The 25529-nt window shown below is 39.9% G+C and overlaps 1 protein-coding gene across 1 annotated transcript in view; it reads left to right on the top strand.

Annotated features, from left to right (window-relative positions):
- TNFSF8 (TNF superfamily member 8) overlaps positions 1-25197 on the top strand; it is a 79484-nt gene extending 54287 nt beyond the window's left edge. Inside the window, exon 3 of the mRNA XM_053695474.1 lies at positions 24800-25197. Coding sequence (XP_053551449.1) covers positions 24800-25197 — 398 coding nt within the window. The remainder of the gene's footprint in view (positions 1-24799) is intronic.
- Positions 25198-25529: the final 332 nt, after the last annotated feature.

The following is a 25529-nucleotide window of genomic DNA, read 5'->3' as shown; positions in this document are numbered from 1 at the left end:
AGAAGTCTTCATCCAAGCCGGCAGAAGTCTTCATCCAAGCCGGCAGAAGTCTTCATCCAAGCCGGCAGAAGTCTTCATCCAAGCGGGCCGAAGTCTTCATCCAAGCCGGCAGAAGTCTTCATCCAGACGGCATCTTCTATCTTCATCCATCCGGCATGGAGCAGCTCCATCTTCAAGACATCCGGCGTGGAGCATCCTCTTCTGACGACGGCTAACGAAGAATGAAGGTCCCTTTAAGGGACGTCATCCAAGATGGCTTCCTTTGAATTCCGATTGGCTGATAGAATTCTATCAGCCAATCAGAATTAAAGGTGAACAAATCCTATTGGCTGATGCAATTATCCAATAGGATTGAGCTTCAATCCTATTGGCTGATCCAATCAGCCAATAGGAATGAGCTTGCATTCTATTGGCTGATTGGAACAGCCAATAGAATGGGAGCTCAATCCTATTGGCTGATTGGATCAGCCAATAGGATTGAAGCTCAATCCTATTGGCTGATTGCATCAGCCAATAGGATTTTTTCATCTTTAATTCCGATTGGCTGATAGAATTCTATCAGCCAATCAGAATTCAAGGGACGCCATCTTGGATGACGTCCCTTAAAGGAACCTTCATTCTTCGTTAGCCGTCGTCAAAAGAGGATGCTCCGTGCCGGATGTCTTGAAGATGGAGCCGCTCCGCACTGGATGGATGAAGATAGAAGATGCCGTCTGGATGAAGACTTCTGCCAGCTTCGATGAAGACTTCTGCCGGCTTCGATGAGGATTTTGCCGCTTCGTTGAGGATGGATGTCCGGTCTTCAAAAACTGTAAGTTGATCTTCGGGGGTTAGTGTTAGGTTTTCTTAAGGGTTTATTGGGTGGGTTTTATTTTTAGCTTAGGGTTTGGGCTGAAAAAGAGCTAAATGCCCTTTTAAGGGCAATGCCATTTTCAGGGCAATGGGGAACTTAGGTTTTTTAGATAGGATTTTATTTGGGGGGTTGGTTGTGTGGGTGGTGGGCTTTACTGTTAGGGGGTTGTTTGTATTTTTTTTTTACAGGTAAAAGAGCTGATTTATTTGGGGCAATGCCCCGCAAAAGGCCCTTTTAAGGGCTATTGGCAGTTTAGTGCAGGCTAGGGTTTTTTTTATTTTGGGGGGGCTTTTTTTATTTTGATAGGGCTATTAGATTAGGTGTAATTAGTTTAAATATTTGATAATTTCTTTTTATTTTGTGTAATTTAGTGTTTATTTTTTTTTTGTAATTTAGTTAATTGTATTTAATTAATGTAATTTATTTAATTGTAGTGTAAGGTTAGGTATTATTGTAAATCAGGTTAGGTTTTATTTTACAGGTAAATTTGTATTTATTTTAGCTAGGTAGTTAGTAAATAGTTACTATTTACTAACTAGTCTACCTAGTTACAATAAATACAAACTTGCCTGTGAAATAAAAATAAAACCTAAGCTAGATACAATGTAACTATTAGTTATATTGTAGCTAGCTTAGGGTTTATTTTATAGGTAAGTATTTAGTTTTAAATAGGAATTATTTAGTTAATGATAGTAATTTTTATTTAGATTTATTTTAATTATGTTAAAGTTAGTGGGTGTTAGGGTAAGGGTTACACTTAGGGTTAGGTTTAGGGGTTTATAACTTTAGTATAGTGGCAGCGATTTTTTAATGGCAGCAGATTAGGGGTTAATAACAGTAATGTAGGTTGCGGCGATGTTAATAATATTTAACTAGTGTTTGCGATGCGGGAGTACGGCGGAATAGGGGTTAATAATTTATTTTAGTGGCGTCGATGTCCGGAGCGGCAGATTAGGGGTTAATAATTTTATTTTAGTGTTTGCGAAGCGGGAGGGCCTCGGTTTAGGGGTTAATAGGTAGTTTATGGGTGTTAGTGTACTTTGTAGCACTTTAGTTATGAGTTTTATGTTACGGCTTTGTAGCGTAAAACCCATAACTACTGACTTTCTGTTTACGGTATGGATCTTGTCAGTATAGGCTGTACCGCTCACTTTTTGGCCGGACAGGCAAACTCGTAATACCGGCACTATGGGAGTCCCATTGAAAAAGGACTTTTTGAAAGCTGCGGTAGTTACGTTGCGTTACTGCCAAAAAAGTGTGCGGTACAGCTGTACCTGCAAAACTCGTAATACCAGCGGTAGTGAAAAAGAGTCATAACCCTGCTTTTTCACTCATAACGCAAAACTCGTAATCTAGCCGATAATATATTAATGCAATTTACTAACATAACATTTTAGTGAAACCCTTATCATGATTTATTCGCCACAAATATTCATGTAAAATTGTGGCACAATCTGTAGATACAAATAACACTGAAATACTGATATCTCCAACATCAAAATCGTGAATAAAGTGGACCTTTATAAACACATAGTTAAAGTGGGAGCAATTGTTTCTGACAAATAATAATTTTTTACAAATAAAGGGGAACGTATCCTTTAGAAAAAATATATATAATTGTTGTGGATATATAACAATTAGCCATTAAAGGTGTCCAAACAAGGTTTCTCCCTTTTTTTATTTTATTTAATAGCCACCAATTTTTATACACTGCAGCAATCATCAATCATTTAAGCTCTGATACGCAATAAAAGCACATCTAAGTGATTAGTGGGCATACCCTCTGATGAAGTGAACATAGGTTCACGAAACGCGTAAGGGCACGCCCACCACTGATGTAACTTCCGGTCCGGCATGACCGTCGCAATCTACACAGCTGCAAACAGACCCTGTCACTGACAGGACATCTATCCGCTACCATCCATCCACCAGGATCATCAATTGTGAATTAAGTTTATTTGGATGTTTACAGGACACATCAAGGTATTGTCTGCAACGGAAATTTCACAGCTTTCAGTCAAATGAAAAACTTTAAATCCGGAACAATCATTTCCTAATAACTATCTAAGGGAAACAGTTCAATAACACCCAATGGTTTACAAGCACCTTATCGCCTAGATTTAGAGTTTTGCGGCCAAAGGGGTGCGTTAGCTACGCGTGCTTTTTTCTGGCCGCACCTTTTAAATACCGCTGGTATTTAGAGTTCACAGAAGGGCTGCGTTAGGCTCCAAAAAAGGAGCGTATAGCATATTTACCGCAACTGCAACTCTCGATACCAGCGGTGTTTACGGACGCGGCCAGCTTCAAAAACGTGCTCGTGCACGATTCCCCCATAGGAAACAATGGGGCAGTTTGAGCTGAAAAAAAACCTAACACCTGCAAAAAAGCAGCGTTCAGCTCCTAACGCGGCCCCATTGTTTACTATGGGGAAACACTTCCTATGTCTGCACCTAACACCCTAACATGTACCCCGAGTCTAAACACCCCTAACCTTACACTTATTAACCCCTATTCTGCCGCCGCCGCTATCGCTGACCCCTGCATTTTATTATTAACCCCTAATCTGCCGCTCCGTACACCGCCGCAACCTACATTATCCCTATATACCCCTAATCTGCTGCCCCTAACACCGCCGACCCCTATATTATATTTATTAACCCCTAATCTGCCCCCCACAACGTCGCCGCCAGCTACCTACAATAATTAACCCCTAATCTGCCGACCGCATCTCACCGCTACTATAATAAAGTTATTAACCCCTAATCCGCCTCACTCCCGCCTCAATAACCCTATAAGAAATAGTATTAACCCCTAATCTGCCCTGCCTAACATCGCCGACACTTAACTTCAATCATTAACCCCTAATCTGCCGACCGGAGCTCGCCGCTACTATAATAAATGTATTAACCCCTAAAGCTAAGTCTAAACCTAACACTAACACCCCCCTAAGTTAAATATAATTTAAATCTAACGAAATAAATTAACTCTTATTAAATAAATTATTCCTATTTAAAGCTAAATACTTACCTGTAAAATAAACCCTAATATAGCTACAATATAAATTATAATTATATTCTAGCTATTTTAGGATTAATATTTATTTTACAGGCAACTTTGTATTTATTTTAACCAGGTACAATAGCTATTAAATAGTTAATAACTATTTAATAGCTAAAATAGTTAAAATAATAACAAAATTACCTGTAAAATAAATCCTAACCTAAGTTACAATTAAACCTAACACTACACTATCATTAAATAAATTAAATACAATACCTACAAATAACTACAATTAAATAAACTAACTAAAGTACAAAAAATAAAAAAGAACTAAGTTACAAAAAATAAAAAAATATTTACAAACATTAGAAAAATATTACAACAATTTTAAACTAATTACACCTACTCTAAGCCCCCTAATAAAATAACAAAGACCCCCAAAATAAAAAAAATGCCCTACCCTATTCTAAATTACTAAACTTAAAAGCTCTTTTACCTTACCAGCCCTGAACAGGGCCCTTTGCGGGGCATGCCCCAAGAAGTTCAGCTCTTTTGCCTGTAAAAAAAAACATACAATACCCCCCCCCAACATTACAACCCACCACCCACATACCCCTAATCTAACCCAAACCCCCCTTAAATAAACCTAACACTAAGCCCCTGAAGATCTTCCTACCTTATCTTCACCATACCAGGTTCACCGATCCATCCTCCGAAGTCTTGATCCAAGCCTCCGAAATCTTCATCCAAGCCCAAGCGGGGGCTGGCGATCCATAATCCGGCTGAAGTCTTCTATCAAGCGGCGGCTGAAGAGGTCCAGAAGAGGCTCCAAAGTCTTCATCCTATCCGGGAAGAAGAGGAGATCCGGACCGGCAACCATCTTGATCCAAGCGGCATCTTCTATCTTCATCCGATGACGAACGGCTCCATCTTGAAGACCTCCGACGCGGATCCATCCTCTTCTTCCGACGTCCAACTGAAGAATGAAGGTTCCTTTAAGGGACGTCATCCAAGAAGGCGTCCCTCGAATTCTGAATGGCTGATTCTATCAGCCAATCGGAATTAAGGGGGATTTGGGTTAGATTAGGGGTATGTGGGTGGTGGGTTGTAATGTTGGGGGGGGTATTGTATGTTTTTTTTTACAGGCAAAAGAGCTGAATTATTTGCGGCATGCCCCGCAAATGGCCCTTTTCAGGGCTGGTAAGGTAAAAGAGCTTTGAACTTTTTTAATTTAGAATAGGGTAGGGCATTTTTTTATTTTGGGGGTCTTTGTTATTTTATTAGGGGGCTTAGAGTAGGTGTAATTAGTTTAAAATTGTTGTAATATTTTTCTAATGTTTGTAAATATTTTTTTATTTTTTGTAACTTAGTTCTTTTTTATTTTTTGTACTTTAGTTAGTTTATTTAATTGTAGTTATTTGTAGGTATTGTATTTAATTAATTTATTGATAGTGTAGTGTTAGGTTTAATTGTAACTTAGGTTAGGATTTATTTTACAGGTAATTTTGTAATTATTTTAACTATTTTAGCTATTAAATAGTTCTTAACTATTTAATAGCTATTGTACCTGGTTAACATAAATACAAAGTTGCCTGTAAAATAAATATTAATCCTAAAATAGCTACAATATAATTATTTGTTATATTGTAGCTATATTAGGGTTTATTTTACAGGTAAGTATTTAGTTTAAAATAGGAATAATTTATTTAATAATAGTTAATTTATTTCGTTAGATTTAAATTATATTTAACTTAGGGGGGTGTTAGTGTTAGGGTTAGACTTAGCTTTAGGGGTTAATAACTTTATTATAGTAGCGGTGAGGTGCGGTCGGCAGATTAGGGTTTAATTATTGTAGGTAGCTGGCGGCGGCGTTGTGGGGGGCAGATTAGGGGTTAACAAATATAATATAGGGGTCGGCGGTGTTAGGGGCAGCAGATTAGGGGTACATAAGGATAACGTAGGTGGCGGCGCTTTGCGGTCGGCAGATTAGGGGTTAATTATTGTAGGTAGCTGGCGGCGACGTTGTGGGGGGCAGGTTAGGGGTTAATAAATATAATATAGGGGTCGGCGGTGTTAGGGGCAGCAGATTAGGGGTACATAAGGATAACGTAGGTGGCGGCGCTTTGCGGTCGGCAGATTAGGGGTTAATTATTTAGGTAGCTGGCGGCGACGTTGTGGGGGGCAGATTAGGGGTTAATAAATATAATATAGGGGTCGGCGGTGTTAGGGGCAGCAGATTAGGGGTACATAAGTATAACGTAGGTGGCAGTCGGCAGATTAGGGGTTAAAAAAATTTAATCGCATGGCGGCGATGTGGGGGGGCCTCGGTTTAGGGGTACATAGGTAGTTTATGGGTGTTAGTGTACTTTAGAGCACAGTAGTTAAGAGCTTTATGAACCGGCGTTAGCCCAAAAAGCTCTTAACTCCTGTTTTTTTTCTGCGGCTGGAGTTTTGTCGTTAGATTTCTAATGCTCACTTCAGCCAAGACTCTAAATACCGGCGTTAGGAAGATCCCATTGAAAAGATAGGATACGCAAATGGCGTAGGGGGATCTGCGGTATGGAAAAGTCGCGGCTGGAAAGTGAGCGTTAGACCCTTTCCTGACTGACTCCAAATACCGGCGGTAGCCCAAAACCAGCGTTAGGAGCCTCTAACGCTGGTTTTGAAGGCTACCGCCAAACTCTAAATCTAGGCCTATGATTGTCAAACGATTGAACACTCAATAGTCCATTGTTTTCTGGTGAAAATTTTCCTTAAAGAGGCCAGCCACAATAATTTTTGGGGGGCTTTCCTTCCACAAATTGACTTTTATGCAATCAATCACAAACATGGAGTTTGTGTTTTTATTTTGTGTTCAATAAAGCATTTTTTAATTCTTGAAATCTACAATCTCGAAATCTGAGTTCTTTCTATTCATTTAAAATTTAAAATTAAACATCTCACTGCACAACCATTGTAAAGCAAAAGGAGGGCTATTTTTTACCTCCATCATTTGAAGTTTTCTACAATACCCCTTTGAGGGAATAAAGTTTACCATGAGAGAGAGAGAGAGAGAGAGAGAGAGAGAGAGAGAGAGAGAGAGAGAGGAGAGAGAGGAGAGAGAGGAGAGAGAGGAGAGAGAGGAGAGAAGAGAGAGAGAGAGAGAGAGAGAGAGAGAGAGAGAGAGAATGAATAATAACACATAACACATAACACAACACGGCCCGTGTGAACGGGCTTTAGGACTAGTACTCCATAAAGGAGAAGTTAACCACACTCCCAGGATATTGAAAGAAAGAGGCACCATACTCCAACAGGTCACAGAGACGTTATCAGCTTTAACACAGATAGGGATTAAATCCCCCCAACACTCTGAACATACCTCACATGTTTGAGGTCAAAATAGGTGAGCATTACTCTAAGTTTTTGTGCTACACTATTGACTAGTATTTTCATACTGCACCATAAATTGTTTCCTGTTTATATTTCCTCCCTTCTATGAGTGTTGCAATCTGGGACCCTCACTTCACAACCCCTACATTCTCATTCCATTGATGATAGTGGAATATCCAGATATAGCTGCTACTGAAAAACATCAGGAGGAACTTTTTAGAAGCAAAATAAACATTTGCCATAAAGTGAAAAAGTTATGGAGATTAGGCGCTTAATCTGCAAAAGGGATAAAGGTGTGTATGGAAGTCGTTAGCTAAATATGTAGAAAAAACTGGACCTTGGACAGAATAAGTGAAAAATTCTTCTACAATTTATTTTCAAAATAAAAACATGATAATACCAAGATAAAATAAATCACAATCCCTAAGTGTTGCAACACTATATCGATCAATTCATAAAATTTCTAAAATTCAGATATACATTTGTTTCATACACCAATAAAAGGATTTATCTGCTCTTTTGTATCCTTTGTTCAAAGATTTTAGATAGAATGTATTCTTTTATTTCAACACAATTAATAATATTTGTCTCTATTCGATATTTTATATCTATATTTCATCAACTTTAAAATTACAAATATGTAGCAAAAACTAACAATTAGTTAAAACAATTTAAATGCAAGACTGATTATAAATGGTGTCCCCACAATGGCTGTTTACTTATATTGGTTGTAATTTTGCGTATCTAAAAAGTTCATTAAAGCATTTGTAAGTAATTGGAGATAAATTACTGAGGGCTGTGTTCTTTATCCTTATATTTATGTTGGGATAAATTACGGTTTCACAGTTACCTCTTTGTATCCTCAGTGAGCTTAATTTGTAGAAAAGGAATGTTCCAAACAGTGTTTAGGGGGCATTTTCTTACCCTCTCTTGTGAGCTGTTACTACTCACGGCTTCCCAGTGGTTCCTATGTGTCCTCAGTTTGACTCTCAGACAAGGGGTTCCGGTAGGTAATTTTCCTTTGTGTTACCTTGTCACTGGTCCTTGTAGAAGTGCTCTGATTACAGCACCAAACTTTAGACAATCCTTTTGTTTGTGTAACTTGCGCAAGTTAGCTTTTCTGTTTGTAGTTCCTTAATCTCCTGCACTTAAGTACGTCTGTACGCAGGAAAGAAACAGGCTTTTTCTTTCTTGGTGTTCACACAGATATCAACATGTTTCGCCAGCAACCCTGGCTTTATCAAGATCCATCTTGATAAAGGCACGGTTGCTGGCGAAACATGTATATATGTATACATCTCTGGAAGAAATTAAGAGACTGCTGCAAAATGATCAGTTTCTCTGGTTTTACTATTTATCGGTATGTTTTTGAGTAAAATGAACATTTTAGTTTCATTCTGTAAACTGCTGGAAACATTTTTCCCAAATTTCAAATAAAAATATTGTCATCTGAGCATTTATTTGCAGAAAATGACAACTGGTCAAAATAGCAAAAAAGATGCAGTGCTTTCAGACCTTGAGAAATGCAAAGAAAAGAAGTTTGTATTCATTTTTAAACAAAACAATACTAATGTTTTAACTTAGCAAGAGTTCAGAAATCAATATTTAGTGGACTAATCCTGATTTTCAATCACAGATTTCATGTCTTGTGCTCTCAACTAGAAACGTGCATATGTTTTGCCATGAATACACATTTGTGATGAAAATCCAATGAATGCATCAAAGAAAATTAAAGGGATACTATATCCACATTTTTTCTTTCCTGATTTAGATAGAGCATGCAACTTTAAGCAACTTTCTAATTTACTCCAATTATCAAATTGTCTTCTTTCTCTTGCTATCTTTATTTAAAAAGCAGGAATGTAAAGATTAGGAGCCCATTTTAGGTTCAGCACCAAGGATAGCGCTTGCTAATTGGTGGATGACATTTATCTACCAATAAGCAAACATAACTCAGGTTCTGAACCAAAAAATGGGCCGGCTCCTATGCATCACATTCCTGCTTTTTAAATAAAGATAACAAGAGAACGAATACAAATACATAATAGGAGTAAATTAGAAAGTTGCTTTAAACGACATGCTCTAGCTGAATCATTAAAAAAAAAATTGGGTTTAGTGTCCCTTTAAAGAAAATGAAAAAATACTGATGAAAATCCTCAGCATTCATTTGTTTCCTTTAATTATTTTAAGGAGTTAATACTTACCTTAGCGTGCTCTAGAGAAAGCGCTAACCTGCTCCTCTTCTTGCCAGAGCCCCGACCACGTTAACGAGAGGCTTAGCGCACTCGGCTCTCAGGACCTGCACTAAAGTGAGTGCAGGTCCTGAGAAGCAAGAGCATTAAGTCTGGTGTTAGCGCGGCTGGGGCTCTGACAAGAAGAGGAGTGGGAAGAGCGCGCGTTTCAGAGTGCGTTAAGATATGTTTTGTTACAGTCGTAGCTAAAGTGGAACTTTTCACCTGTAGCTTTGAAACCTTTACAATCCTTTTAACGAAAACGAATGTAAAAGTTTAACTAAAATTCAGTATTTGTTTTGTTTTCAACTTAATGAATACTTAATAGTGTAGCCACCGAATATTCGGGGAAACAAGTTTCCCTGAATATTCGGAATGAAAAGTTTGTCCAAAACAAAATTTCTTGGCTGTACATCTCTACTCTCCCCCAGTCTTTCATATTGCTATTAGGTGACTTTATGCCACTCGTAGCACAAAATTCAAGCAGCTCGGCTTTGCTTTATGGCTAGTGACCATCCATTTTCTTCTTGATCACATTCCAGAGGTTTTCAGTGAGGTTCAGGTCTGGAGATTGTGCTGGTCAGGACAGGGTCTCTATCTGGTGATCCTTAATCCCCTCCTTCAATGACCTGGCTGTGTGACATGGAGCATTGTCATGCTAGAAAAAAACAATCCTCAGAGATGGGGAACATTGTCAGAACAGAAGGAAGAAAGTTGTCTTCTAGGATAACCTTGTAAGGGGATTGATTAATGCGTCCTTCACAAACACAGATCTTCCCCATTCCAGATCATCTTCTCTGGTGAGTCCAATTTTCAGCTTTGCCAAACACCTGGATGTTTAATGATCAGACGGAGACCTGGAGAGGCCTACAATGTCTCACACCCACTGTGACATTTGGTGGAGGATCGGTGATGATCTGTGGGGCTTCAGCAAGGCAAGAATCAAGCATGAAAGCTGTCATTGAAAAACAGGATTATTCTACCAAATATTGATTTATAAACTCGTGTTAAGTTTAAACATTAGTATTGTGTTTGTTTAAGAATAAATATGAACTTTTTTTCTTTGCATTATCCGAGGTCTGATAACACTGCTTCTTTTTTTTTTTTTGACCCGTTGTCATTTGCTGCAAATAAATGCTCTATTCTTGAACACATACCTATAAATAGTAAAACCAGAGAAACTGATAATTTCCAGTGAATTCCAATAAAACGATAAGGTACAATACAGTACGCCTGTATGTGTGTGTGTTTATGTATATATAAATATATGAAATATATATATGTTACGGGTAAAGTCTGAAATCTGAGTTATCCTAGGATTAGCTGGGTAAACCTGACATTACCCAAGCGGCTGTGGTTAAAGCCTGATGTAATGTAATTTCTCCATGTACATTTTTTTTTTGCCTCTGCATAGGGGGTTCTGTCAGGGTTTTTTCCCTGTTGTTTGCCATGTGCTGCTGGCAGTCATTTTACTCACCTCTCTTCCTGACTATGGTGCATTGTGGGGATGCTGCTCATTTCCTACACTTCCTTTTATGGCCATCCATGTGAGACAGGATGCAGTCTCAGAATTGTTATGTCATCACTTATTATTTAATGGGCCTCTGTTCAGTATGCTTTGCCTTTGCGTTGTCTCAGACCTGTTTGTGAGAGTTCCTGTGTATTACCTGGCTGCCTGATGTCATTCCTGATCCCTGGCTTGTTCCTGACTCTGCTGTTTTCCTTGTTCCTGTTTCCGGCTCGTCTGACTATTCGCTTTGGCTCCTGACTCGGCTCCTCTGACTACCAGCTCTGGTTTTGACTTCTGGCTTGTTATTTTACTTGTGGACTTTTTATTATTTTTTGCTATGAATAAAGGTGTGATTATTTTTGCACTTCCCATCTCAGTCTGATTCCTGGCACCCTGACATTACGCAAAGGCCTTTGATAGTCTTAAGACTGCCTTTGCTGCTGCTCCAGTTCTGGCTCATCCTAACCCTGTCCTGCCTTTCGTTCTTGAGGTTGATGCGTCTGAGACTGGAGTAGGTGCCCTCTTGTCTCAACGTCCTACGCCTGACGGTTCCTTGCATCCGTGTGGTTTCTTCTCTAAGAAATTGTCTCCAGCGGAGTGCAATTATGAAATTGGCGACAGGGAATTACTGGCCATAATTTTGGCACTCAAGGAATGGAGGCATCTTCTCGAGGGTAATAGCGGCCAGTGCTCATTCTTACTGACCACAAGAATTTAACTTATCTATCTGAAGCAAAATGTTTGTTGCCCCGACAGGCCAGATGGGTGCTATTTTTGTCTCGGTTTAATTATGTGGTCTCCTACCTGCCTGGTAGTAAGAATGTCAACAATTTTCGCCTCTGTCCAAGGAGGAGTCTGTACCTACTCCTGTTATACCCCCTGACCATATTTTGGCTACCATACGTACTAATTTGACTTCTCCCTTGAGGGAGGAGATCCTGGCTGCACAAACCAATGCACCTCCTGAGAAACCTAGTGGTAAGTGTTTTGTTCCTGATAATCTTCAAACTAAACTTTTGCACACTTACCACTATCCTAAAGCCGCAGGTCACCCAGGCAAGAACCAAATGATTTGGTCTGTCACTCGGCAATTCTTGTGGCCAGGTCTTCGTTCTGATATTGCTGCGTATGTTGCCTCCTGCTCAGTTTGTGCACAGAATAAGACTCCTCGATGTCTTCCTGTGGGTCTTCTTCAACCTATTGCTAATGGTGAGCATCCTTGGACACATCTTTCCATGGACTTCATTGTCAAGCTCCCTGTTTCCAATGACAATACTGTTATCCTTATGGTGGTTGACCGTTTCTCTAAAATGTCACATTGCATTCCCTTAATGAAGCTGCCTAGCGCTCAGGAGCTTGCTTCAATTTTTGCCCGGGAGGTCTTCCGTTTACATGGGTTACCCAAGGAGATAATGTCGGACAGGGGTAGCCAGTTTGTCTCCAGATTTTGGCGTTCCTTTTGTGCTCAAATGGGGATCCAGCTTTCCTTCTCCTCAGCATATCACCCTCAATCCAGTGTGGCTGCGGAACGGTCTAATCAAGCTCTAGAACAGTTCCTCCATTGCTATGTCTCAGATCACCACAATAATTGGTCTGAACTGTTACCTTGGGCAGAGTTTGCTCGTAATAGTGCTATTAATGCTTCCTCCAAGTTATCCCCGTTCATGGCGAATTATGGGTTTCAACCATCCTTGTTGCCTGATTCATTCATGTCTCAGTGTATTCCAGCTTTGGAGGAGCATTTTTGGCAACTCCGTTCCACGTGGGTGCAGATTCAGGATTGCCTTCAGTGCCAAAAGTTCCAGGCTGATCGTAGGCATCTGCCCGCACCTTCCTACCAGGTTGGTGAGAGAGTTTGGCTGTCCTCCCGCAACTTGAACCTTTGTGTGCCTTCCAATAAATTGGCTCCCCGTTATGTTGGTCCTTTTCGAATACTCCGACGGGTTAATCCTGTGGCCTATGCTCTTGACCTTCCTCCTGCTATGCGCATCTCCAATGTTTTTTATGTCTCCCTCTTGAAACCATTGGTTTGTAATCGGTTTACCACTGTGTTGCCTCGTCCCTGTCCGATCTTTGTTGACAACCATGAGGAGTATGAGGTCAGCAGCATTATTGACTCTTTTATGTCCAGGGGCCATGTACAGTATTTGGTTCACTGGAGGGGCTATGGTCCGGAGGAGCGTTCTTGGGTTCCCTCCTCTGATGTTCATGCTCCCGCACTCCTCCGTGCCTTCCATGCCCGTTTGCCCAATAAGCCTTTTGTCCTCCTGCGGGGGAGAGGTCGTTGAGGGGAGGGTACTGTCAGGGTTTTTTCCCTGTTGTTTGCCGTGTGCTGCTGGCAGCCATTTTACTCACCTCTCTTCCTGACTATGGTGCATTGTGGGGGATGCTGCTCATTTCCTACACTTCCTTTTATGGCCAGACTGGTGTGTATCATCCATGTGAAACAGGATGCAGTCTCAGAATTGTGATGTCATCACTTGTTATTTAAAGGGCCTCTGTTCAGTATGCTTTGCCTTTGCGTTGTCTCAGACCTGTTTGTGAGAGTTCCTGTGTATTACCTGGCTGTCTAACGTCCTTCCTGGTTCCTGATCCCTGGCTTGTTCCTGACTCTGCTGTTTTCCTTGTTCCTGTTTCCGGCTCGTCTGACTATTCGCTTTGGCTCCTGACTTGGCTCGTCTGACTACCAGCTCTGGTTTTGACTCCTGGCTTGTTATTTTACTTGTGGACTTTTTATTATTTTTTGCTATGAATAAAGGTGTGATTATTTTTGCACTTCTCGTCTCAGTCTGATTCCTGGCACCCTGACAGGTTCAAAGAAGGTGCCCCACTGATCCTCTGGCATCCACCCCAAGTGAACCTTGGAGAGCGAGGTTTACAAGGGGGGCTTATTCCCCCTTGAACCCTCAGGCGAAACAGATAATGAAGATGTGGGAATTACATTGCATCGTATATATGTTTGATGCGGTGAGGACTCAAGGCTTTCTGAGAAGATTTATCATGTTACATCAGGCTTTACCCACAGCCGCTTGGGTAATGTCAGGTTTACCAGGGTAATTCTAGGATTACCCAATATCTGACTTTACCCGCAACATATATATATATACAGGGCTCATAATTTCCTCTAGCCATTGGTGAGTGGAAATTTAACAGTGGTGAGTGAAAGTTAGTGACTGAATGTCTACAAATATTATCTGAAGGGATATTATATATCCATGAAAGGACAAGGATTTGTTATTCCTCTAGGGCTATAGGGACCCCATTAGTGCTTCTGAAAGTGTAAACAGGAGCAGAGAGAAATTGGAGAGGAAAAGTAGAGAAAAAGATAGTATTAAGAAAGAGTTGAGAAAAAAAAGAGAGAAGAGATATGAGAAGAGAAGGAGTGTAAAGAAACAATATGGGGGCATATCTAACAATGTGTGAGCGGACATGATACGAAATAGCATATCATGTCCGCTGCACATCGCTGCCCATCGCTAAATGCCGACAGCATACGCTGTCGGCATTTATCATTGCACCAGCAGTTCTTGTGAACTGCTGATGCAATGCTGCCCCCTGCAGATTTGCGGCCGCTAGCAAGGGGTGTCAATCAACCCAATCGACTTTGATTGGGTTGATTTCTGTCCGCCGCCTCAAAGCAGGCGGGCAAGTTATGGAGCAACGGTCTTTAGACCGCTGCTTCATAACTTCTTGATAAATATGCCCCATGGCCTGAGAGAAGGGAGGGGTAAAAAGAGAGATTGAAGAGAGGAGGGAGTGGAGAAAGATAGATGAGAGATGATAGTTATAATACAATTTTTACAGGTCTGCTATGACCTCACATTACTGTCAATACTCTCTGCTTTCTCTCAGTTAAACAACTTCCTTTTTCTTTCCAGCTGTTGTGTTCCCCAGAACCCTAGCTGCTAACTTTCAGCTAGATTACGAGTTTTGCGGTACAGCTATACCGCTGGAAAATTGACCATTGAGCGTGGAATGGCTGGGAACGCATATTATGAGTTGTGGCGGTATAGTTATACCGCAAGCATTTTAGTCTGTAATGCAACATCCATTCCGCACTCAAAAAAATTACATTTGAGTGCGGGATTTTCATAGTGCCTGTATTACAGGTTGTGCAGTCTGGCTAAAATGCTTGCATTACAGCCACGATCCATACCGCGATCTGAGACCAGTAGTTGTAGATTTTTTTCACAAAACTCATAACTAAAATGTTACAAAATACACTAACACCCATAAACTACCTATTAACCCCTAAACCGCAATCCTCCCACATTGCAAACTCTATATTAAACGTATTATTAATTAATATTATCAGCCGGCCACCCACATCGCGACTATTAAATAAACCTAGTAACCCCTAATCCGCCGCCCCCGACATCGCTGACACTATATAAACCTATTAACCCCTAAACCGCCGCTCCCCGTCATCACTGACACTAATAAAAGTTATTAATGCTCTGATGAACTGCCAGTGAGGCAGGAAACGCGTCAGCAGAAGGATTTCACTGTTTGCTGTGCCGGTTTGTTTTAAGATATATCAATAAAGTACATGTTTTAATATACTGAAAACCTACCCCTCTCTCTCCTTTCTACCCTGGAACTGTGAATCTGTCTTAGACGTAAAAGTTATTAACCCCTAATCCGTCACTCCCCAACATCGCTGACACCTAAATAAACCTATTAACCCCTAAACCGCCGGGCCCCCCACATCGCCAACACTATAATAAAGTACTAACCCCTAAACCTCCAGCCCCCCACATCGTAACTACTAAAATAAACCTATTAACCCCTAAACCGCCGGCTCCCCCACATCGCAAACACTAAATTAAACTACTAACCTCTAAACCTAACACCCCTCTATCTTTAAAAAAATAAAAACTTACCTGTGAAATAAAAAAAACTAAGTTTAAACTTTAAATTAACCTAACATAACTATTCTAATAAAATAAAAAAACTACCAATTAAAAAACTAAATTTAAAAAGACCTAACACTACGAAAAAAAATTAAAAATCTAAAATTACAAAAAATAAACACTAAATTATGAAAAATAAAAAACTCTAAGATTACAAAAAATAATAAATGAAATTATCAAAAATAAAAACAATTACACCTAATCTAATAGCCCTATAAAAATAAAAAAGCCCACCCAAAATAAAAACACCCCCTAACCTACAATTAACTACCAATAGCCCTTAAAAGAGCCTTTTCTAGGGCATTGCCCTAAGTTAAACAGCTCTTTTACCTTAAAAAATTACCAAGTCCACCCTAAAAGTAAACCCCCCCACCCAACCAACCCCCCAAAATAAAAAAAACTAATTTTAAAAAATCCTAATCTACCTATTGCCCCTAAAGGGGCATTTATATGGGCATTGCCCTTAAAAGGGCATTCAGCTCTTTTACTGCCCTTAAAACGGCAGTAAAAAAGTGTCCAAAGCCCTAATCTAAAAAAAAAAAACACCCAAAAAAAATGAAAAAAAACCCATTACACTAACCCCATAAAATCTACTCTCGGCTCCTGAAGTCCGGACATCCATCTTCATCCAGGTGGCGAGAAGTCTTCATCCAGGCAGCAACACCTTCATCCATCTCGGGGACGTCTTCTATCTTCTTCCCAGGGGCGCAGAGCTACCCTGGAGGGTGAAGACATCCTCCGTGGAGCGTCCTCGACATACGGTCACCACCGTACACTGAAGTTGAATGCAAGGTAGCCATTTCAAAATGGCGTACCGTGCATTCCTATTGGCTGACTTGATTCTTTAAATTCTAATCAGCCAATAGGTTGGTTGTTCAAAACAGCCAATAGGATGAGAGCTACTGAAATCCTATTGGATGATTTGAACAGTTTTTTTTTATTTTAAAATAAGGTAGTTTATTTATTAGAATAGTTATGTTAGGTTAACTTATAGCTTAAGCTTTTTTTTTTTATTTCACAGGTAAGTTTTTATTTTTTTAAAGATAGTTATATTGTAATTTTAATTTAAAGTTAGGGGGTGTTAGGTTTACGGGTTAATAGTTTAATTTAGTGTTTTGCGATGTGGGGGTGGCGGCCGTTTAGGGGTTAATAGGTTTAGCTTAGTAGTTACGATGTGGGGGGTGGAGGTTAAGAGGTTAATACTTTATTATAGTGTTGGTGATGTGTGGGGCCGGCGGTTTAGGGGTTAATAGTTTTATTCATTAAACTTCCTCCTCGACCCACTGCAATCTGGATTTCAGCCCCATCACTCCACAGGGACAGCAATCGTTAAGGTTACCAACGACATACTTACAGAAAAATCAACAGGCCACTTCTCTCTGCTGATCCTCCTTGATCTGTCCGCAGCCTTTGATACTGTTGACCACCCTCTTTTGCTCCAAACCCTCCAATCCTTCAGCATTTGTGACACAGCCCTCTTGTGGTTCTCTTCCTACCTGTTAAACCGTACTTTTAATGTAGCCTTATCTGGGGCCCCGTCACCACTTTCTGTTGGGGTACCGCAAGGCTCTGTCCTCGGTCCCCTTCTCTTCTCAATCTACACGTCATCATTAGGTTCCCTAATAAAGTCCCATGGGTTCCAATATCATTTGTATGCAGACAACACCCAAATCTACTTCTTTGCTCCAGAACTATCCCCTTCCTTGCTAACCCATATCACTAACTGTCTTTCTTACATCTCTTACTGGATGTCCTCTCACTACCTCAAGCTCAATCTCTCCAAAACTGAGCTCCTTATTTTCCCTCCTTCTTCCAAAATCTCCACCCCCAATCTCTCTATAACTGTCGACAACTCCATCATTACCCCTACCCCACATGCCCGATGTCTCGGGGTCACACGACTCAGATCTTTGTTTCACTTCTCACATTCAGTTCTTGGCTAAATCCTGCCGCTTCCACCTTAAAAACATCTCTAAAATTAGACATTTCCTTACACAAGACACAACTAAGATTTTAATCCACTCTCTCATCCTTTACCGCCTCGATTACTGCAACTCTGTCCTCTCTGGTCTCCCCAGCTGCCACCTAGCTCCTTTACAATCCATAATGAATGCCTCTGTCAGGCTCATCTTCCTTACACGTCGCTCTTCATCTACTGCACCGCTCTGCCAATCCCTTCACTGGCTTCCTCTTGCCTCAAGGATTAAACACAAAATGTTCACTCTGACATACAAAGCCCTCAACTGCACTGCTCCCCCCTATATCTCAGACCTTGTCTCCAGATACTCTCCCTCCCATCCCATTCACTCTGCTCATGACCTCCTACTCTCCTCCTCTCTTGTTACCTCCTCACACTACCACTTCCAGGACTTCTCCAGACTGGCTCCCATCTTGTGGAACTCTCTGCCTCGCTCCACAAGAATCTCCCCTAGTTTTGAAAACTTCAAGCGCTCCCTAAAGACTCTACTGTTCTGGGATGCATACAACCTACACTAACCTTTCTTTATACTGTTTCCTCTCCTTCATTGCTATCCCCTTGAACCCCCTTAGCATGTAAGCCTATGAGCCCAGCTGTTTGTAGATCACCTTCTTTAGAGCTGACTACAACAGTGCGACTCTTGGCAGGGCCCTCTACCTGTCTGATCCCTATAAATGTTCCCTTGTATTTCGCCTATGTTTATGGCGCTGCAGAATCTGTTGGCGCTCTACAAATAACTGATAATAATAATAATAATTTAGGTGTCAGCAATGTCGGGGGCGGCGGATTAGGGGTTAATAATTTTTATTAGTGTCAGCGATGTCTGGAAGCAGCGGAATAGGGGTTAATAATTTTTATTAGTGTCGGTGATGTCGGGGGCGGCGGATTAGGGGTGTTTAGACTTGGGGTTTATGTTAGGGTGTTAGGTTTAAACGTAACTTTCTTTTCCCCATAGACATCAATGGGGTTGCGTTACGGCGATCTCCATTCCGCGATCGCAGGTGTTAGGTTTTTTTAACACTCTCTCCCTATTGATATCTATGGGGGAAATCGTGCAGGAGCACGTAAACTCAGCCCTTGGCTTTTGTGTGATATGGAGCTTAACGCACGATAACGCACAGCACAAGGAGGCTTTTCAGTAAATGGCAGCGCTATGGAGAGTGCGGCACAGTTCATTTTATTACGTTCCTTATGCACCCGGTATAGCGCAAAACTCATAATCTAGGTGTTTGTTAATTTATTACTGTATGTGCATTACTTAATTTATGGTATAAAACAAAAACAATATAAAAAATGACTGCACAATAAGGTGTTTCACATTGACTAAACATATGCAAAGAGGGGGGTTAGTGGGTTGGTGGGGCGGAGTTAGTAGGTTGGTTTGAGGGGCTTAGTGGGTTGGTGTAGGGGGTAGTAGTGGGTTGGTGTGGGAGGGGTTAGTGGGTTGGTGTGGGCGGGGGGGTTAGTGGGTTTGTGGGGGTGGGGTAGTGGGTGGATAAAAAGTGTTGAGTAACATTTTGGGTTGGCTAGTAGCTTAGGGCTTGAAATTGTGAGCCCTGTATATATAGATATATATATATACAGGAAGCCCTCAGTTTATGCCGGGGTTAGGTTCCAGAAGGAATGGTTGTAAATCGAAACTGTTGTAAATTGAAACCCAGTTTATAATGTAAGTCAATGGGAAGTGAGGGAGTTAAGATATCAGGCCCCTCTCAAAATTGACATAAGTAACACCTAATACATTATTTTTAAAGCTTTGAAATGAAGACTTTAAATGCTAAACAGCATTATAAAGCTAATTAAATAATCACACAATAGACTGTATCATCAAACTAAGTTTAATGAACAAAAACATTTGCTAATAATCACACAACAGACTGTATCATTAAACTAAGTTTAATGAACAAAAACATTTTTTTACTTGCATTTTTCGGCAAACAGTTCTCTGCGTTGTTAGCATGTTAGATAATATTGGGTCTGCACCTATTCTATACTTTTCAATCTGGACTGATTAAGCAGTTAGGCACCCTCACCTCAAGCAGCTGGAGAGGAAGATACTAGGAAGAGGTTGCTAGATCTTGCTGCTTTGAAAGCTGCTTAATAGCTAATGTCTGTTCTGTGTACACAGATTAATTTCAGACCTGCTAAGCTTGCATAACTTGCTGCAACACAAGCGGACAGCTCCACCTACTGGCTATTTTAATTAGTGCACTGCTTTTCAATAGCAATTACATGATATATATATATATGTATGTGTATGTATGTATGTGTGTATGTGTATATGTATGTATGTATGTGTGTATGTTTGTATGTATGTGTGTATGTATGTCTGTATGTGTGTATGTATGTATATGTGTGTGTGTACTCAAACATCATATACAGCTAATACAAGAGAACAAAGGAATCATTATTTTTACCAGTAAAGCAGATGCAGCAGTAGTTCAATATAAAAGGTAGTATTAGCTTCAATTAAGTACATATTTTTCAACCGTTCTATTAGTATGGGCAAGAATACAAGTAGCACTAACTGTTGTGTGCCAGCGATATCGGGCTTTTGTCTCTTTTGGATATAGCACGCGTATTGTAAGTTGTAAGTAAACATGATCAGGAGAGTGCAATCGTATTTTACTCTCCTCCGGCTTGCGTTAAGGTTAGTGCGTTAAAAAAATTAAACCTTACCAAGCACAACATGAATACATTTTAAAATACAGTTATACTCATATAAACACTATCTGATAAAAATGATTCATATAAAAAGTTATAAGGGTTAAAAGGTATATGGTATATGACAAGTGCTATAATGTATATATACATGTATATACATGTCTAAGGAAAAAATAAAATACAAGACCACTGTGGTGGCAGTTAGGCTGCTATTTTTTATTTATTTATTTTTATTTAAGGAGGGGGTGGGTAATAATAATAATAATAATAAATAATAAATACACACACAAAAAAAATTGCATTTACAAAGTGCTCTTAGACAGGGCGTTTTTTGTAATCTGCCCTGCTTGAGAGATCTTTGTTCATGCTCCTTCTGTCCTTTTAAGGGATTTTTGACATCACCCTATCTGGTAACATAGGGGATATCTAGGCTATAACGGTCTTCTAACCTCCCATTGGCTGGGGGAGGTTTACACATGTTTGTGGGCGGAGTTTGCTTCTGTGGAGCAGGAAATACAGTGCATATATGCGCTAGTAGTGCTGTGCTGTACTACTGATCTTCTTACTGACTGACTCTGAGTAAGCCAGGGCCTCTGCACCTACAAGGTTAGCTATGGAGTGCCGCCTGTGGCCCCCACCGGCCAGTGGCATCACCTGTGAAGCAGCTTAGCACAGCCTTCGCATGGCTGTGGTCCAGAAAGTAGATAAATTAATAACAGGACAGGACTCAGCGGGTCATCATGGAGAGAAGGTGAGGAAGTAACTGACAAATCACTGCTATTAATCTGGGGTTGAATCCTTTTGACTAAACTTCAGTCAACCAGATTAGTAGCATTGTCTCATCCTTTTACATACAGATTTCAGCCGCCATTGCACCATATATACTGCACAGTAAGCTGCTAATACATCTCTCACTCAGAGGCAGTGGACAGGGACGGACTGGGCCAGGGTGCGTGATAACAATTGCCCCCAGGTAAATAGCATAATGATTGAAACATAGCCAAGTGAAAGAGATGCTCTATTAATGGTTAATAAGGCTTGGAGTCATAAATACAATAAAACAATATCCTGCTGGGAATCATATTATATAGAGGAAGGATGAGGCACATTCTTATATTAAAGTAATTAACCCTCTTCCTGCTGCAGCCGCACAACCAAATTCCTGTGCGGTTATGTGACGTGCTGTGTCGGGAGAGAGAGAGGAGGGAAAGATGAGTGAAGCATTAGCCTTCCTCTTAGTCTGTGTTTTACGGCCATCTGGTAACCGTTGTTCTATCGATTTTTGCAACCCGTCGGATTTTGCTACCCTATAAGTGCGCATGCGCACACTTACGTCACTGCATTCCACATAAGTTGTAAAGAATTTGTGGAATGCGGTGATGTATGTGCGTTCATGTGGAATGCGGTGATGTATGTGCGTTCATGCACAATAACAGGGTACTAAAGTCCAACAGATAGAACTCAAGTCTCAACGCTTTGTCTACACATGCACCCCTTGCGCACCCCACCCAATAGTAATTTCCAGCTCCATATATGATCACAATTAACCCTTGTTATGTACATAAACTTAACGAAACAGTTTCTCCAATAGTAATTTCCAGCTCCATATATCATCACAATTAACTCTCGTTACGTACATAAACTTAACAGTTTCTCCAATAGTAATTTCTAGCTCCATATATAATTACAATTAAAGATGACTCCTAAATTCATTAACTGTTTGTAAGTTAATGAATGTAGGAGTCACTGTTAATTGCAATGATATACGGAGCTGGAAATTACTATTGGAGAAACTGTTTCGTTAAGTTTATGTACATGGGATTACGTCACTGCATTCCAAATATGTTGTAAAGAATGTGCGGAATGCGGTGATGTATGTGCGCTCATGAGCACTGACAAGGTAGCAAATTTTGACGGGTAGCAAAATCCAACAGAACACCGGCAGCAACATATGATTTATCTTGAGTGTCTGGATAGGAGGTTAAACATAGGGCCAGATTTTCACATGCAGGGCTGCACAAGGCACCGTGTTAGATAGAGAGTAATATTAGGTGCTAATATGTAGCAGTGTCAAACAGTCCACTGACATTTCTATGTTTTAAAGTCTCCTCTGATAAACACTACACTCTGATATATGTGGATCTGACACTCTTTAATGGCTAAGGAATTTCGTTTTATTTTCTGCTAGTCAGCTCAGGCAAAAATCAAATCTCTGTGAGTTGTTTGAAATTTGAGCCTTTAAGTTTGTTAGAGGTTTTACATTTCTTTGTAACATTTTTATATGTATATCTGCCCCCAAAATTGTGTGTGTTATTTTAAATTATTCCATGCACCATATATTTCTTTTTGTGGTTTATAGAGTTAAAATTGTGCTGAATTCACTGTGGTCTAAGTATGTAAGTGTATATCAGTTTCAATCTTTCTCTGCATGAATGTAATTCTGTGTTTGTAAGTGGGTGAATGTATGTATGACTGTCCTTATTCTTGCATGTGTGATCCTTTGGGCTGGATTTATAAAGTCCTTCTCCTTTCTTTGACTGCAGGTTCGCACAAGAGAACCTGAAGTCAGGATTTATCAAGCAGCGGTCATTAGACTGCTGCTTCCCTACACTGTTAAGGTGGAGAATTTAAATCTACCCGGGGAGATTGACAGCTCCTGCCCGCGCCTGATTGGGGCTGTGTGTGTTCAGGGTGCTGGATTACATGAGAGCGCAAAGGAGCACTTGCTTGCTGACCACCGGAGGAAAGCTCGGGTGGACAGGGGCGAATATGTCACCTGTCTGCCATGGATTGATAAATCAAGCCCTTAGTGTGTATCCCTGACAGTATTTGTGACCAGGTTTGTGCCCTGCATGTAAATTTGACCCGATGTGTAAGTGTATGACCCTGTGAGCAGCAATACCTATCCAATGTTTAGCTGATGTATTTAAAAAAAAGATCATATATTTGAATGCATCTCATACCTCCATTTACCTGTTAAATACCATATTTTGCCATGATATTTTTTGGTGGAATCTGGGCTGATAGAGACACAGAGGACCGATCCTATATTACATTTTTTTAATAATATTTTTTATCACTCTCCAATTCCTGCTGCTTAAAAAAAATCACATAGTGGTGGACTGTAGTGAAGGTGGGCCTGGGTGGTGCTTAGGTCATGTTGCACATTCTGTCTTAGCTAGGAGGCATTTTTGTAACCTCTTAAAGGGACATTATACACTCATTTTTTCTTTGCATAAATGTTTTGTAGATGATTTATAAAGCCCATAAAGTTTTTTTTTTTCCTAAAAAATTTGTATAGTTTTGCTTATTTTTAAATAACATTGCTCTGATTTTCAGACTCCTAGCCAAGCCCCAAAGTTTTATGTGAATACCGTCAGCTACCTACTCCAGCTTGCTCCTGTTTGTGTAAAGGGTCTTTTCATATGCAAAAGAAGGGGGGAGGGGGAGAGTGTCTTATTTCTCACTTGCAGTGGGCTTTCCAACTACCTTTTCAACAGAGCTAAACTGAAAGCTTCTATGTAAGTTTTTAAACAGTTTTATACTGGATTTTTATATCAGTATCTGTGCATCGTATTCTTTATAGTAGTGTCTATTACATGCAGTTATATAAAAATGAGTGTATACTGTCCCTTTAATGACCAGTGACGTACCCTGTATGGGGGCAAGACTGTGCTATTTTAACAAGCCTGTAGGAGGGAGGGATGATCGCTCGCGGCAAGACCTGCGCTATTACAACCAGACAAACCCTTAACGACCATCGACGTACAGGGCACATTGTTGTCATTAGGGGGTTAAACTAGCCCCTTACAATGGTATCTAAAGCTTGCTAAAAAGATAATATGGGAGCAACAACCCCATGGCTTAAATAAATAAAATGCAGCATACAGTGCTTTAAGTTAAGTGCATTTTCCTCTCCCTATATTTATATTTTATTCCTTTCTCCCTGGGTATCAGATTCAGTCTCTAATTTCTTTGCTGAAATTGCCACCAATTAAAATTTCTCTAAGTGTTGAGAGTGACATTTGAAAGCCATATATATACTGTATATACGTATATATACAGTATATATAAATATATATATATATATACACACAGTCTATAGTATATAGACTCTTTAGATAATCTCCCTAGAGAGTAGCGCTTTAGATCATTGTCTCTATATCTTAAACCCCCATCCTCTTCCTTAATACCCCACCACCACCAGAATTTAATGGCTTTATGGAACTCCAACACTCAAACTTACACTTATTTTGTGTTTACTTTTTTTCTCACCAGTGTCCATCAAGCAAAGAAGTAATTCTTCAACAGTTTTATGGAATAAAGATGGTATTTTAAAAGGCATTGATTATGAAAATGGAAATTTTACTATTCAAACCCAGGGTCTCTATTTTGTCTACTGTCACCTGCACTTTAACATAAATAACTGCTCAGATGAAGATCAAGACCTTTGGACAAAGTTGAATGTGAACGGTAAAGAGAAGTATCAAGTATTGTACACAGTCGCCAAGCAACAGGACTGTAACATTAGACACAAAAACTTCAGAGATCAGCATTTGAATTTACAAATAAACCTACAAGTATCTGACAATGTCTCAGTTGAAACAAGTCATATTCATTATCTTAACAGAAATTATTTGGCACAGAGCAACCTTTTTGGAGCGTTTCTGTTATAATAAAAGTAATATATATATAAATATAATATAAATTATTTGGCAAAGAGAAACCTTTTTTCTGAGCTTTTCTGTTTTATACAAAAGAAAGGAATTTTATTTTTTTATGTTTACCTGTTATTTACGGAAATGTTTCAGCTTTATGCGGAACTAAGACACAGCTTGATATGGCATGTACCCAAATATGTGGATTAATTGAGAAATGACCTATAGGTTTTTGTTGGATTAATACAGTAGATTTAATTCAAACATAATCAAGGCACTCTCCGGTATTAAAGACCAATAATTCTCTTTAATGTGATGTTTAGGGGTTTTAACCCCTTCCTCAGACCATA

Source organism: Bombina bombina, chromosome 12 (genome assembly GCF_027579735.1).
Source record: "Bombina bombina isolate aBomBom1 chromosome 12, aBomBom1.pri, whole genome shotgun sequence".
Lineage (NCBI taxonomy): Eukaryota > Metazoa > Chordata > Amphibia > Anura > Bombinatoridae > Bombina > Bombina bombina.
The sequence above is the reverse complement of the archived record's forward strand: the minus strand, read 5'-3'. Positions and strand labels throughout refer to the sequence as shown.